This window comes from Sorex araneus, chromosome X (genome assembly GCF_027595985.1).
Source record: "Sorex araneus isolate mSorAra2 chromosome X, mSorAra2.pri, whole genome shotgun sequence".
In the NCBI taxonomy this organism is placed as follows: Eukaryota; Metazoa; Chordata; class Mammalia; order Eulipotyphla; family Soricidae; genus Sorex; species Sorex araneus.
Window position 1 is genome coordinate 296,259,925 of NC_073313.1, and position 11,840 is coordinate 296,271,764.

At 34.7% G+C, this 11,840-nt stretch overlaps 1 protein-coding gene across 4 annotated transcripts in view; it reads right to left on the reverse strand.

Annotated features, from left to right (window-relative positions):
- The window catches only part of LRRTM4 (leucine rich repeat transmembrane neuronal 4), a 794,848-nt gene extending 783,283 nt beyond the window's left edge, over positions 1–11,565 (reverse strand). For 2 of the 4 annotated variants that reach the window (XM_055122572.1, XM_055122574.1), the window contains exons 1-2: positions 10,855–11,565; positions 7,380–8,926 (exon numbers count right to left, since the gene is read on the reverse strand). In XM_055122572.1, coding sequence (XP_054978547.1) covers positions 7,380–8,926; positions 10,855–10,858 — 1,551 coding nt within the window. In that variant the 5' untranslated portion in view covers positions 10,859–11,565. Of the gene's footprint in view, positions 1–5,543; positions 8,927–10,854 lie in introns of those variants that run through there. The other 2 variants (XM_004612009.2, XM_055122575.1) reach the window with 2 other exon arrangements.
- Positions 11,566–11,840: the final 275 nt, after the last annotated feature.

Sequence of the window (11,840 nt, forward strand, 5' to 3'; positions counted from 1 at the left end):
ATGTCTTTTTATGCTTTCAAAATAAATATATACTGAACAAGAATTAAAATAAAGTTGGCCTTTCAAAGGAAAACATTTTAAAGAATTTGTCATCTATATCATTTGCTCTTTCAGAATTAGTCGACCAGTTTTGCTATGTTTCCTCAAGTCCTAAAATTGAACACAGGTTGCAGAAAATTCATAACATTACGTATTCCTGTGTGGAAGTATATCTTGCTTATTGAAAACCTGAAAATGTGCAAGTTTTCTTAAAGAAGTCAATCTGCATTATCCTAGCTTCTCTGCTTCCAATATTCTGTTAAAACGGTTCACATCTTAGTTTTTTATTTCAATGGGATTTGAAATTGCAACCATTGAAATGGAAATAAAAATGATAATTATAAGTGAGTGTAAAATATTTTATTTTGATATTTTAGTTGCTTTTTTCACTTTAGTTTCTCAATTTCCTTAAAAATCAAATTGCTAAAAATGTCCAATGCATCTTCTTTTGTTTATTATAAGTATAAATATTAAAAGTAATAATTGTAAAAAAAAGATGAATCTTCTTGCTAAAATGCATGATTATAAATGTGTGTCTCTTAATTCTGGTTTCTGGCAACTCAGTAGTTATACAAAAGACTTAAACACAGGGTAGAATGATTCTTTAAAGAAACAATTGAGGGCCGGAGCGATAGCACAGCGGGTAGGGCGTTTTCCTTGCACACAGCCGACCTGCGTTCGATCCCCAGCATCCCATATGGTCCCCCAAGCACTGCCAGGAGTTATTCTTGAGTGCAAAGCCATGAGTAACCCCTGAGCATCACTGGGTGTGACCCAAAAATAAAAAAAAAAGAAACAATTGAGTGGGTATACCAAATTTCTGACAAAGTCAGGCAATGACAGAGGAAACATATTTTAAAATGATTGTTATGTCTCTCCCAAATATATATTATTAAGGTAATTTATATAAACTTGACAGATTATTAAAGAATAGGTTATATTTAAAGGTGTAATATATATTTGTTAAAGTAACATGTTTGTGCAGTACACATTCCATATTTTTAGAAATGCTGTGATAGATATGGATATTTATTTTATAAAGTTGTTTAAATGTTATAATACTTTAAAGTTCTTTAGATGTTTATATTGAATACCATTCACATAAAATGAAAATATAAAAGATATCTCATGTACAAATAACACTAAAAACATTTCATATGATCTCTGTTTATTAGTTATCTAATCAGGCATCAGCTTTTAAAAAAATATTTGACGTTCACTTAGGTTTATCTTAATTTTTGGAAAAGATACTTATTGAATTTTTCTTTACTCATCATTACTTTAATCTCATGTTAATGTATATTAATTTTGCTGTCATTTCATCCATAAACACTGTTTACAAATAATTAATATTTAGGGTAAAATCAGCCATTTTCTATTTAAATTACTAGATTTAAATTTATCATAGCTTCATTTGTTTAGGCCTTAACTTTTTTGAGAACAAAAGCATTATAATTTTCTCAGTCTTTGGCAGAGGTACAAATCATTGCCTTTGTATATATCAAGCAGTTTCAATATTATTAAAGCAATTTTGTTAAAGCAAATGAATTTGATATCATAGTAAATACTGTGCTTTTTGTCCAACTTCATTAAGTTACAATCACAATAGCAGTGACTATGATCTACATAAAAATTTACATAATTTATCTTGTTTTAAAAGTATTGCAATCTCTCTCAACTGTTCCAATAAATGAGATTTTGGGGACTCTAAAGGCTATTTTAATTTTCACATGTATTTTAAATAATTTTATGCTTTCACTGTCAAAAGTCATAAAATAGCAGTTATTGGTGATATACAGGTTGGCATTTTTTTCAATTTAATTTAGTAAATCTTAAAATTCTGGACACACAGAATTCTGATGAGTCACCAATTCCTGAATGCTAATATGACCAAGCAACTACCAAACAATAACCTGTATATCAAATTACTGATGACTAGGATATCTAGATTTATTAAGTATAGAAAAGCTCTGCGAGAAAATTTCTGGAATCATATGAAGATTTAAGAGAGTTTTAAAATGCACATGCTCTTAAGACTATAACTAATCCTTTCTTGGGATATTAAGAGGCAACCAATTGTTAAAACTTTGTGAGAAGTTAACATGAGCTGATTCAAAAGCTCACGTTATTTCAAAAGAAAAGAAATTCAAAATTTTTATTTTAGCTAAAAAATATTTCCTAAATCTGCCATGTCAGTCTTTTCTAAAAGTGTCACCTTAACCACCAACACTTATGTGTAAATGCTAATGAAAATAAATCTCAAATAAATTTTACAGAAATCAAAAACAGTACACAAAAACTTTTAAAAGAATCACACTTTAAAATGTTTCAAAATAACTATTTACTTGGCTAAAGAGAAAAAGTAATATGTATGTGCATACTCATGTGTTAAAAATGTTTTACCTCTTTCAGTGGAAAGCATATGGCACTCCTTTGCATAAACCACTTTCATTAACTCAAGAGCTGCTTTCTTTTCTCATTGGCAAAGAATATAAATATAAATAGTTTTCCCCTCCAAAGTATCTTGTTCTACTAATCCTGGGAATAAAACTACAGATTTTAAGACGTTTAATAGTCTGAGTAAAACTTTGAGTTGGATTCAGTACCGCAACTTCAATATTGCATTACTTCACTCATTTAGAATTAGGTCACAAATAAATGAAATGACCATCCCAAAGTCACACCAAAATGATCATATATAGTTGAAGTTCTGTTTACTTTTAAGAGCATTGGATTCTTTATATATGATAGTTATAATTTTAGAGAAGATTAAAGTTCACATTAAGAAGTACATTCCTGAGTAATGAATTCTGATAATCAAAACTCAATATTTTTCACTTATGTTTTAACTCTTCAATTTTTAAAATATTGATTTAAATAAATGTATAGTCTCTCTGTATATGGACACATACACATACATATATACAAACACACATATATTTATACACACACACAAATACACTTTTTGTGAATATACAAAGTATGGTTTCATTTATAACATTTTAACATGATATAGTAATAGCCATCAAAAATACAGTTAAAGTTCTATAGACTTCTATTAATGAAGCATAACTCAAACTCAGTGATAGTGGGCCTGCTTTAATTATATCCCTCTTTTAACATACACGCATTTGCTCTCGAAAATTACTTCAGTATAGTTCAAAATATCAATTTCTAAATTCTAGAAATAAGTTAGTGATCCCTTTTAAATGAATAGCTTGACCTGATCAAATACATTTAACAAATATAAATGTAAACTCAGAAATAGTATATACCGACCACTGCATGGCAGTAAAATGAAAATATCTCCAATTGACAAACAATATCATAATATTTTACTTGGTTTTAAAGAATATAACTAAAATATCAAATATTTGTAAAATATATAACTATTCAATATCACCTGTATTCCCATTTTAATGGCAGCACTTTTAGTGTTAAGGGATCATTAAACTTTATATTTCAATTAATTAACTTTTAAAACACTATAGAATAAGAATCTCTTTAGAGATCACTTTAAATTCATTTTAAGTTCTTACCATTTAATTTTTATTTAAATCAAAGAGAAAAACCAAAAATGTTCTCCCATTCAATCTTATAAAGACTAAATGCCCGCTTTTGTCAGCAAAACAGTGTTCTCTCTATACTATTAAAGTAAAATTTTGGTATACAGATTAAAACAATTTCTTTATTCCTGGGATATTTTTAATAAGAAAAAGCTGCACAAAGTTTCACAAGCTATTTTCAATAGTATGTCTTTAATTTTTTTTTTCATTTAATGACAAATTTGAGCAAAGCTGTATCTTTTGGCATTAAGCTCTCTTTCCTGAACATAATGTGTACAGGCCTATGAAATGCTCAGGTTCAACTAAGTACATTGGTCCATCCAGAGTATTATAATAGAAATATCTGTAGTTAGTAGAATTGTGCCATATACCTTATTAATTATTTGTGATGATCTACTATATTTCTCTGTTATAGATAGGTGATTTAACTCTTTATGTTACTATAGTCTTTTCCCTTTTGTATATTAGTATTGTGTATACAAGTAGAGTTTTAAAAATTAACAATTGTAAAAAATAGAATCAAAGTTATGGTATTTCACCACCAAAAACTCCAGTACTTGTTTCTTTATTTCAGTCCAAAGGCTGTTTTATAAGCTTCATTGGTCCAATTGTAGACACTTTAGTAATAACTGACTTTTAAATAATACTGACACAATTTAAAGAAAAGAAGCTTCACAAAATGCCTGCACCCCGTGTTTGCAAATATATTGCCATAAAAATGGTGGCAATCATAAGATGGCATATAGACATTTATTTTGAAAATAGCATGCTATATTAAGTTCAGTAGCTAAGATACCATTCTGATTAGTAATTTTAATGTTTATGTTCTCTTTATAATAAATAGACAAAATAAAATTAATATCTTAACTTTAGCATAACTAAATAAATATTTGTTGGATAACTGGAATTTTCAATTTAATGTACATTTTTCAAGGCACTAGCTTAGAAAACTAGCATTTGTTGCTAAATTCTCTAGTCAAACATTTATGGCTTAATTATGTAGAGTTTTTTTCCTTGAAAAAGTCTATTTCACAATATATTATAACAATATAGATGGTTCTTTTTTTAAGCTATATGTATGTGAGTTTTTAAAACCCTATTAGACTAAAACCAAATAAATATACTGTCTCAAGAAGTTTGAAACTTGGACAAACTATAGCTCTCTCAGCTTCATTTTATAGAGAAGTTTTCTCTAAGAGAATATTTCTTAAAAAGAGACACATTACATCAGACCACATAAAGATATGGTCTTAATATAATTTTCTAAAAATTTGTGTTTTCTCATTTCTTTAAGCACCTACAATTGTAAAATTGTGAACATCTTATCAAAAAGAGAGGGGGATTAGTTGTGACAGGAATCCATAATTTTGTATGTTTATGTTTGAAAAACATGGTGATCATTTAAATTTGTTTTTTTTTTTAACCACTCCAGTTTATTAGTGAAGTGTTCATAATCTTAAGTTAATAGGCACCATTTTCGACTTTCTAGGGCATGGAGAGTTTGATCTACTTCAGTAAGGATTCCATATCAACTCAATAGTTTTATTGTTAATTGAATTCTTCACACTTAATGGCTTCCTTTATGTTTATTCCCAAAGTAAGAGTGCAATTTCATAACTATAAGATTCACTCTGTATATCACAACTAGTACCAAAATGTGGTTTAAATCATTCACATTTTTATGGGGTGAAAATATTTTCTTATTTGGGTTTTGTCATGATAATGCCTAGAGCTTTTATAAGAAACATTTATGAAATTTAAGAGTTGTGAAAATGTTTCAACCACTATTATCAAATATTTTCATTTAAAGAATCTTCTTTTTTTGTGATTCTTATAACTGAAAACCATCATTATATTACAAAAGTCAAGAGAACATGAACAAATTACCTTGATTTTTTTTCCTATTACTAGCCACTAAGATGATCACAATATGTAAAAGAATGCAGAATAAACTGATTTTATAAATATTTATATTCTATGAATTCAGTCTGTAATAAAAACATCAAGCCTTGTTATACATTTAAATATGAAATATTTTATTTTTTATTTTTAAGGGTGACTGCTTATACATGTTTCTTTTCGAATTTATTGAACTACTCTTGTTTTCAATCATACACAAAAAAAGAAAATGAACTTGGAGAGGAAGACCTTAATATTCCAAATTATACTGAGCTGGGGATTATTTCAAATTCAGCATACTGCCAGAAATTACTTCATTAGTACTAAGAAAATATTTGATAATGTGCATTGTCAAAGAACATATTACATTTCCGAGATATTATAATTAGTATTTAAAAGCAATAAATCAGTAAATATTGATCAAAATTTTCTTTTGAAAAAAGTAAATATCCAAAATGGAGTACTATGATGCCAGAATTTAACCTCTCTTCATTATTTTATTCCAGCAAGGAAACCTTGGCCATCAATCTTGATTCTTTTTTATTAACTTTATTAAGAAAACAATAACTTGTGTCACTATTATTTATTAACAAATTGGAAATCTGTGACTATTCTCTATTAATGAAAATGATTTTATAAGTAAACTTTGAGTCAAGTAATAAGAAACTGGATCCAAACAGTCTCATGAAGATGAAAATAGTACAACATGAAATGTTTTCATTTGAGGCTAATGTTATAAAAAGGGAGAATATCCGTAACTCAAATATCTTTTTATTTATAAATATTTGCATCACTTAGTTTGGAATAAGTTTAACAAGAATACATAGTATTTCTTTTGGGGATGACAGCAATACTGACAAACAGTCCCTGTTTTGTCTGTCATTATGTTATTGCTAAATCATCCACAATACCATGACCTGATTGTACCAGGGATGAAGCCAAACCATGGGAATTTATGTTTTTTTCTGATTACATACAAATAGCCAGCACTTAAGAGAACATTTGAAAAGTGATCTATTTCCAGTAATTTAAAGAAGGGGAAGGGAAGGGAAGGAGAGAGGGAGGGGGAGGAAGGGAAGGAAGGAAGGAGGAGGGAAGGAAGGAAGGAGGGAAGGAATGAAGGAAGGAAGGAGGAAAGGAGGGAAGGAGGGAAGGAGTGAAGGGAGGAAGGAGGGAAGGGAGGAAGGAGGGAGGGAGGGAGGGAGAAAGAGAAGGGAGGAGGAAGGGAGAGAGGGGGGAGGGACATCTTTAAAAGCCTAATGCAATTACACAGTAGGCCTCTGACATTCTCTTTGCTGGTATAATAACTAATGACAAATAACACCCAAACACTGTGAGATCCCTGTTGCATGCTTTAATTAAAACTAAAATTTACAGCAAAATCAACCCTCGGGTAAATTGCTCTTTGGTTTAATATTCATTATGTCCTGAAATTTTGGTAAAATCACTTAATTTTTAAATTAAGTCTCTACCCCCCCCTCCCATTCTTTCTTTACTCCATTACAAAATCACACACCATGAACCAGACAAAAGTTCAGAATGAAAAGTTGTACGTATGTATGTTTATAAGTCCAACCCCTATACACAAACTGTAAAAGATAAAAAAAAGATGTTTTAACATAGTGCTTTATTCCAACTTAATCTCATCCTTGAATGAACTTCCTTCAAGTTTCAACCATTTAAAGGGGAAAAAAAATAAAAAGCAGTCAATTTCCTGGTGGTTGTAATTTAATTAAGTAACCTTTCACACCAAGCAAAAAAGGAAAGCAAAAGGGTCATTAATCTTTCTAGTGATTAGGGACACCTCTAGAGCTTCAAACATTTACCTCTCCTTCCCCGAAGTAGAAATGCTTTTAGGAGGATCATGGTTCATACCTCACATTCCCTGGAGCCAGAGACGGTGTATGTGCAGGGCCCAGATCCATTAACGGATATATCCATGGTCTCAGAGTTAGTAGGCTTGTAGTCCACATAGTACTCCTGTAAAGGCGAATTCATCTGTCTTTCAGACTCTCTGGCCTTTTTCCGCCGCCTTTTCATAAGGGAGTGTTGCTGAAGTTGTTTCATGCTGGCCGGGTAGCGTTTCCAAGACACATAGATCACCAAGAGGATCATGGCCACCGACAGAAAGAGGGCCACACTCCCTGCAATAATCTTGTGAAAGGAAACATGCTCATATTCTTGCTCTGCACCGGGAATCTGAAACCCGGGGGAAGGACTTGGTATTTCCAGGGTGGGCTGAATGGGGTCGAGTTTGGAGATGGTTGGTTTAAAGATAACCAGAGGCTTCTGGGGAGTTTGGGGCACCAAGTGTGATCTTTCTGTGTTGGTCACCTGAACTTCCGAGCAAATATTATAGGTTTCCACAGCATCACTAACTTTTTCCCCCTGCATATGCTTAGGTCCTGCACATATCATGGTGCTTTCCTTATTTCCTTTAAAATTCTTAAGCCAATGAAAAAGAGGGCAAATGCTTCGACTACAGTCCCACATATTTCCAGACAAGGTGATGGATATTAGAGATATCCATGCATTGACAGTTTCTTGTGAGATATTGGTGAGCTTGTTGGAATCCAAATTCAGTTTTTGCAAATTGGGCAGACATTTAAATGTGCCCGGCTCAATTCCTTGAATGTCATTCCCTGATAAATCCAAGTTGTGTAAGGAACTCCAGGTCCATGTCAAGCCTTGGCTAATGGAGCGAATCCTGTTCCACTGCAAGTAAATTGAACGGAGGTTGAAGAGACGTGGAAAGTGAGCAAAATTGATCTTGGAAAACTGATTGTGCTCCAGGTGGAGTTCCTTCAACTTCAAGAGGCCAGCAAAAGCATTTCGGGACAAGCTTCTCAGACGATTGTAACCCAAATCCAGAAAGTCAAGATTTCGACAGTCTTGAAAAACTCTAATTGGCACCGTCTTTAATGAATTAGATCTCAAGTGCAAAATAATGAGTTTCCGAAGGCCCTTAAATTGTTCCGATTGCAATGTCTGGAGTTTATTGTAGGAGAGGTCCAGGTTGCGAAGATTGGGAACAGGATGAAATGTTTTATTGTGCAGATAGGTAATTTTGTTGGAACTCAGAATTAATTCTTTCAGTCTACGGATCCCTTGAAATGCATCTTCATCCACTGAGTTAATGTAATTATGGTCAAGATAAAGCCATATAAGCTGGTTTAGGCCAGCAAACTGATTGGATTTGAGTTTCTGAATGCTGTTGAACCTTAGTGATAAGCCTTGTGACCCTCCAGAAATGTTCTCAGGGATGTCTGCAAAAGCGTGGGACTCACAGTACACAATTTTGCCATCACATCTGCAGTTCTTCGGGCAAGCTCTCTGAGCCCCTGTGAGCATAGCAAGCAGCAAAGTGGGAAGGAGTATTAGCTCCACACGCATGCCTCTCAGCTGCGTAATTAAACGGAAACCTACAATATTCAAAAGAAGATAAATGCACACTGTAAGGCTATTAATATCAATCACCATCATTTCATCTATAGCAAGAGAATTTCATGCAAGGGTGGGGGAGTGGATAACCGTACAGTTGATTCGGGAACAATGCATTTACCATGTGAAGCCCTGTTTTCTATTCTGTTTCAACTTAGCTATTTCGGTTTCTTTCTTCCTTGATTTTCAAATGCTACAGTGCCACAGAACTAAGAAAAGCCTTCCTGAGTTTCAGGAGTTCATAAATACACCAGCAGTGAGAACCACGGATACTGTCTCACCACTTCATGTGGACACATTGATAATAAGGATATTGGTCAAGTCGCTCTGTTGAACAGGACTCCAAGAAGGGTACTGACTCTTGCGGTAATGGGAGAAAAAAAAATGTGACTTAGTAAGCCTGACACTTGTGCATCTTTTCTAGTTGAGCAAACAGGCTGTGAGAAGCCAAAGGAGCTTCAGAGAGCTCTCAAGGTAACCCAAGTTAGCCCTGCCTGAAGTTACAGCCTTATTGCATAATGAAATGACAATGTATATGCCCCCCCCCCACACACACAAACACACACACACACACACACACACACACACACACACACACACACACACACACACAAAGTATCAGGGTTAGCCTGGGCAGCCAACTGTCAAAGCATGCTCATGCTCTGAAGACTATGATCAACATGAGATACTCTTGGTGTGTTAATAAACATATATGCTCTCCACATGCATGGAGTGCTTGGCGCCCTGTCCAGTGGGCTAAGAGTCTTAACTACTGAAACCAAAGAACACACCAAAGTTAACATTGTTTGATTTTTTTTAAGATTTCCATATAATGCAAACTGATAGGGGATAGGATGAGTCCTGTTATTTTTAACAGTTGCTTGTGCAAATTGGGTGGGGGGGGGGGTGGAGGGAAGCATGAAAGAGCTGACAGCTATCTTTCCCTTCAGCCCCCCCCTGCTTAAATTTCTCCGACTTTTTTCTCCCCCTCCCCTACCTCCATTAACTTCAGAGAACCTGCAAAGTTGCATTCTCTTGGCACTGATGCTGCATTTCCGAAGTGGTATGTTGAGGGACCTCTTTCATCGATCAACAGATTTATTATTTCTTAGTGGTGGGTTAAAAAAGCAAACTGACGTACACTGCAGTTTCTTTTTTCCTCTTAAATATTCATATCCGTAACTAAGAGCCAGTCAAGCTTCTATTAAAAAAAAAAATTCTTTTACTGAACTAGGTGTTTTTTTTTTTTCTTTTAAAATTTGAAACCTGATCTCTCTCTCTCTGTCCTCTTGCCAGCTACAGCCTCATTGAAATACATTCCAGCTCTCACAGACAGGAGAAGCGCGTGGGGGTGGGGGGGTGGGGGGGGAGGAGAACCAGTCACACTTGAAAAAAATAAGACTGGCAAATGACTGCTGGAAATTTGGAAGCTGTATTCAGGATACAGCTTCAAAGATAAAACAAGCCCTTGTGCGACCTCTGATAAAGTAACAACCCCACCCCTGCACACAAGCAGTAAAGTGTTAACAATCTTCCTGACAGCCACCAGAAATACAAACACGGTTAATATGATCAGAAAATAGAAGCAAACACATTATTTATCTCCTGCTCATTTCCCAAGCTGTGGCTATGCATCCGGTAGAGACAGGCTTCAAAGATATTTCTCTCGCGTCTAAGTCCGTGTTATGCAATTACGGATTTTAAAAAGAAGAAAGAAAGGGAAAAAAAACTGCAAAGAAGAAAATGATCTAAAATTATAACTGCAACTCTATAGTGAGTCAACTGGCAAACTCAAGAGACTGCCTCCTTTTGCCGGTTTCCCGTCTTTTATCTGCTAAAAGCTTTGGCGGGGGATGTAGGAAGCCCAGGATCGGCTTTGCTAAGAAGGTAACAACAAAAGTTCACTTACCCATCCTTTGTCATCCAAAAACGTTTATCCCCGCTCTCAGCTTTCTTCTTATTTGGTCTTTCGCGCTGAAACCACCATCACCTTCATGACACAGTGCGGCTGTCATTCACATCGTTCTGATCCCGCATGTGAGCTAGTAGCCCATAGAAACTTCCCCGGAGAGGACAGGCGAGACGGATGGATATATGTACATATATCATAAATATATATAAAAAATCAGCATGGGATGGGATGGGGGGGCAGGGAGAAGGAGAGCGTGGGGGTGGGGGTGGGGGAGGGACTCTAGGCTCTGAGGACCATTGTGTAATTCACAAGAGACCCATCAGCAGTAATTGGCAATCTGTGCAAAAGAGCTACAGCCCATCTCGGAAGGGAAGCAACTTCTCTGAAAAAGAGAGGAGAAAGAGAGAAAATCTTCGGAGTACCTGGCATTCCTTATGGTGCTGGCTTTTGCCATTCCCAGATAAAGCAATTCATCCTCTGGGTTTGCAGTTCTTGAAGCAAGTAGGCCTCCTGTGCTGTGTGAGAAGACCCCAGTTTAAAAGCTATGCAGGCTAGGTTTATCCATTTAGCTGGTCAGGTTTAAAGTGTTTTGTAGCTGTGCTGAGAGGCAGCCCTTGTCTAATTCAGAAGGCTTTCCAGAGACTGATGATGCCCAGAGCTTGTTGGTGCTAATGCTTGAGTTTGTGATACACTGAGTGCCCTCCGCTGGAGAAAACAGATTGCACATTAAAGACGGGAACAAGTGAGCCTGTCAGTGGAGTGCAGCCTTCCCTCGCTCAGAGAGGGAAATTAAAGGCACAGGAGCACTTTTTTCCCTCTCCAATAATATAAATGATGAAAGGTTTATGCCAGGGACTTCCAGTAAGTGATAATTAAATATTAAGTAAAATACTACTTCTCTGATTTTCAGGCAGTTAGTAGTTTTTAAAGTTGCCTTGACCTGGATTTTTTTCTTTCACCTATGGCACAGGGGATTTATCATC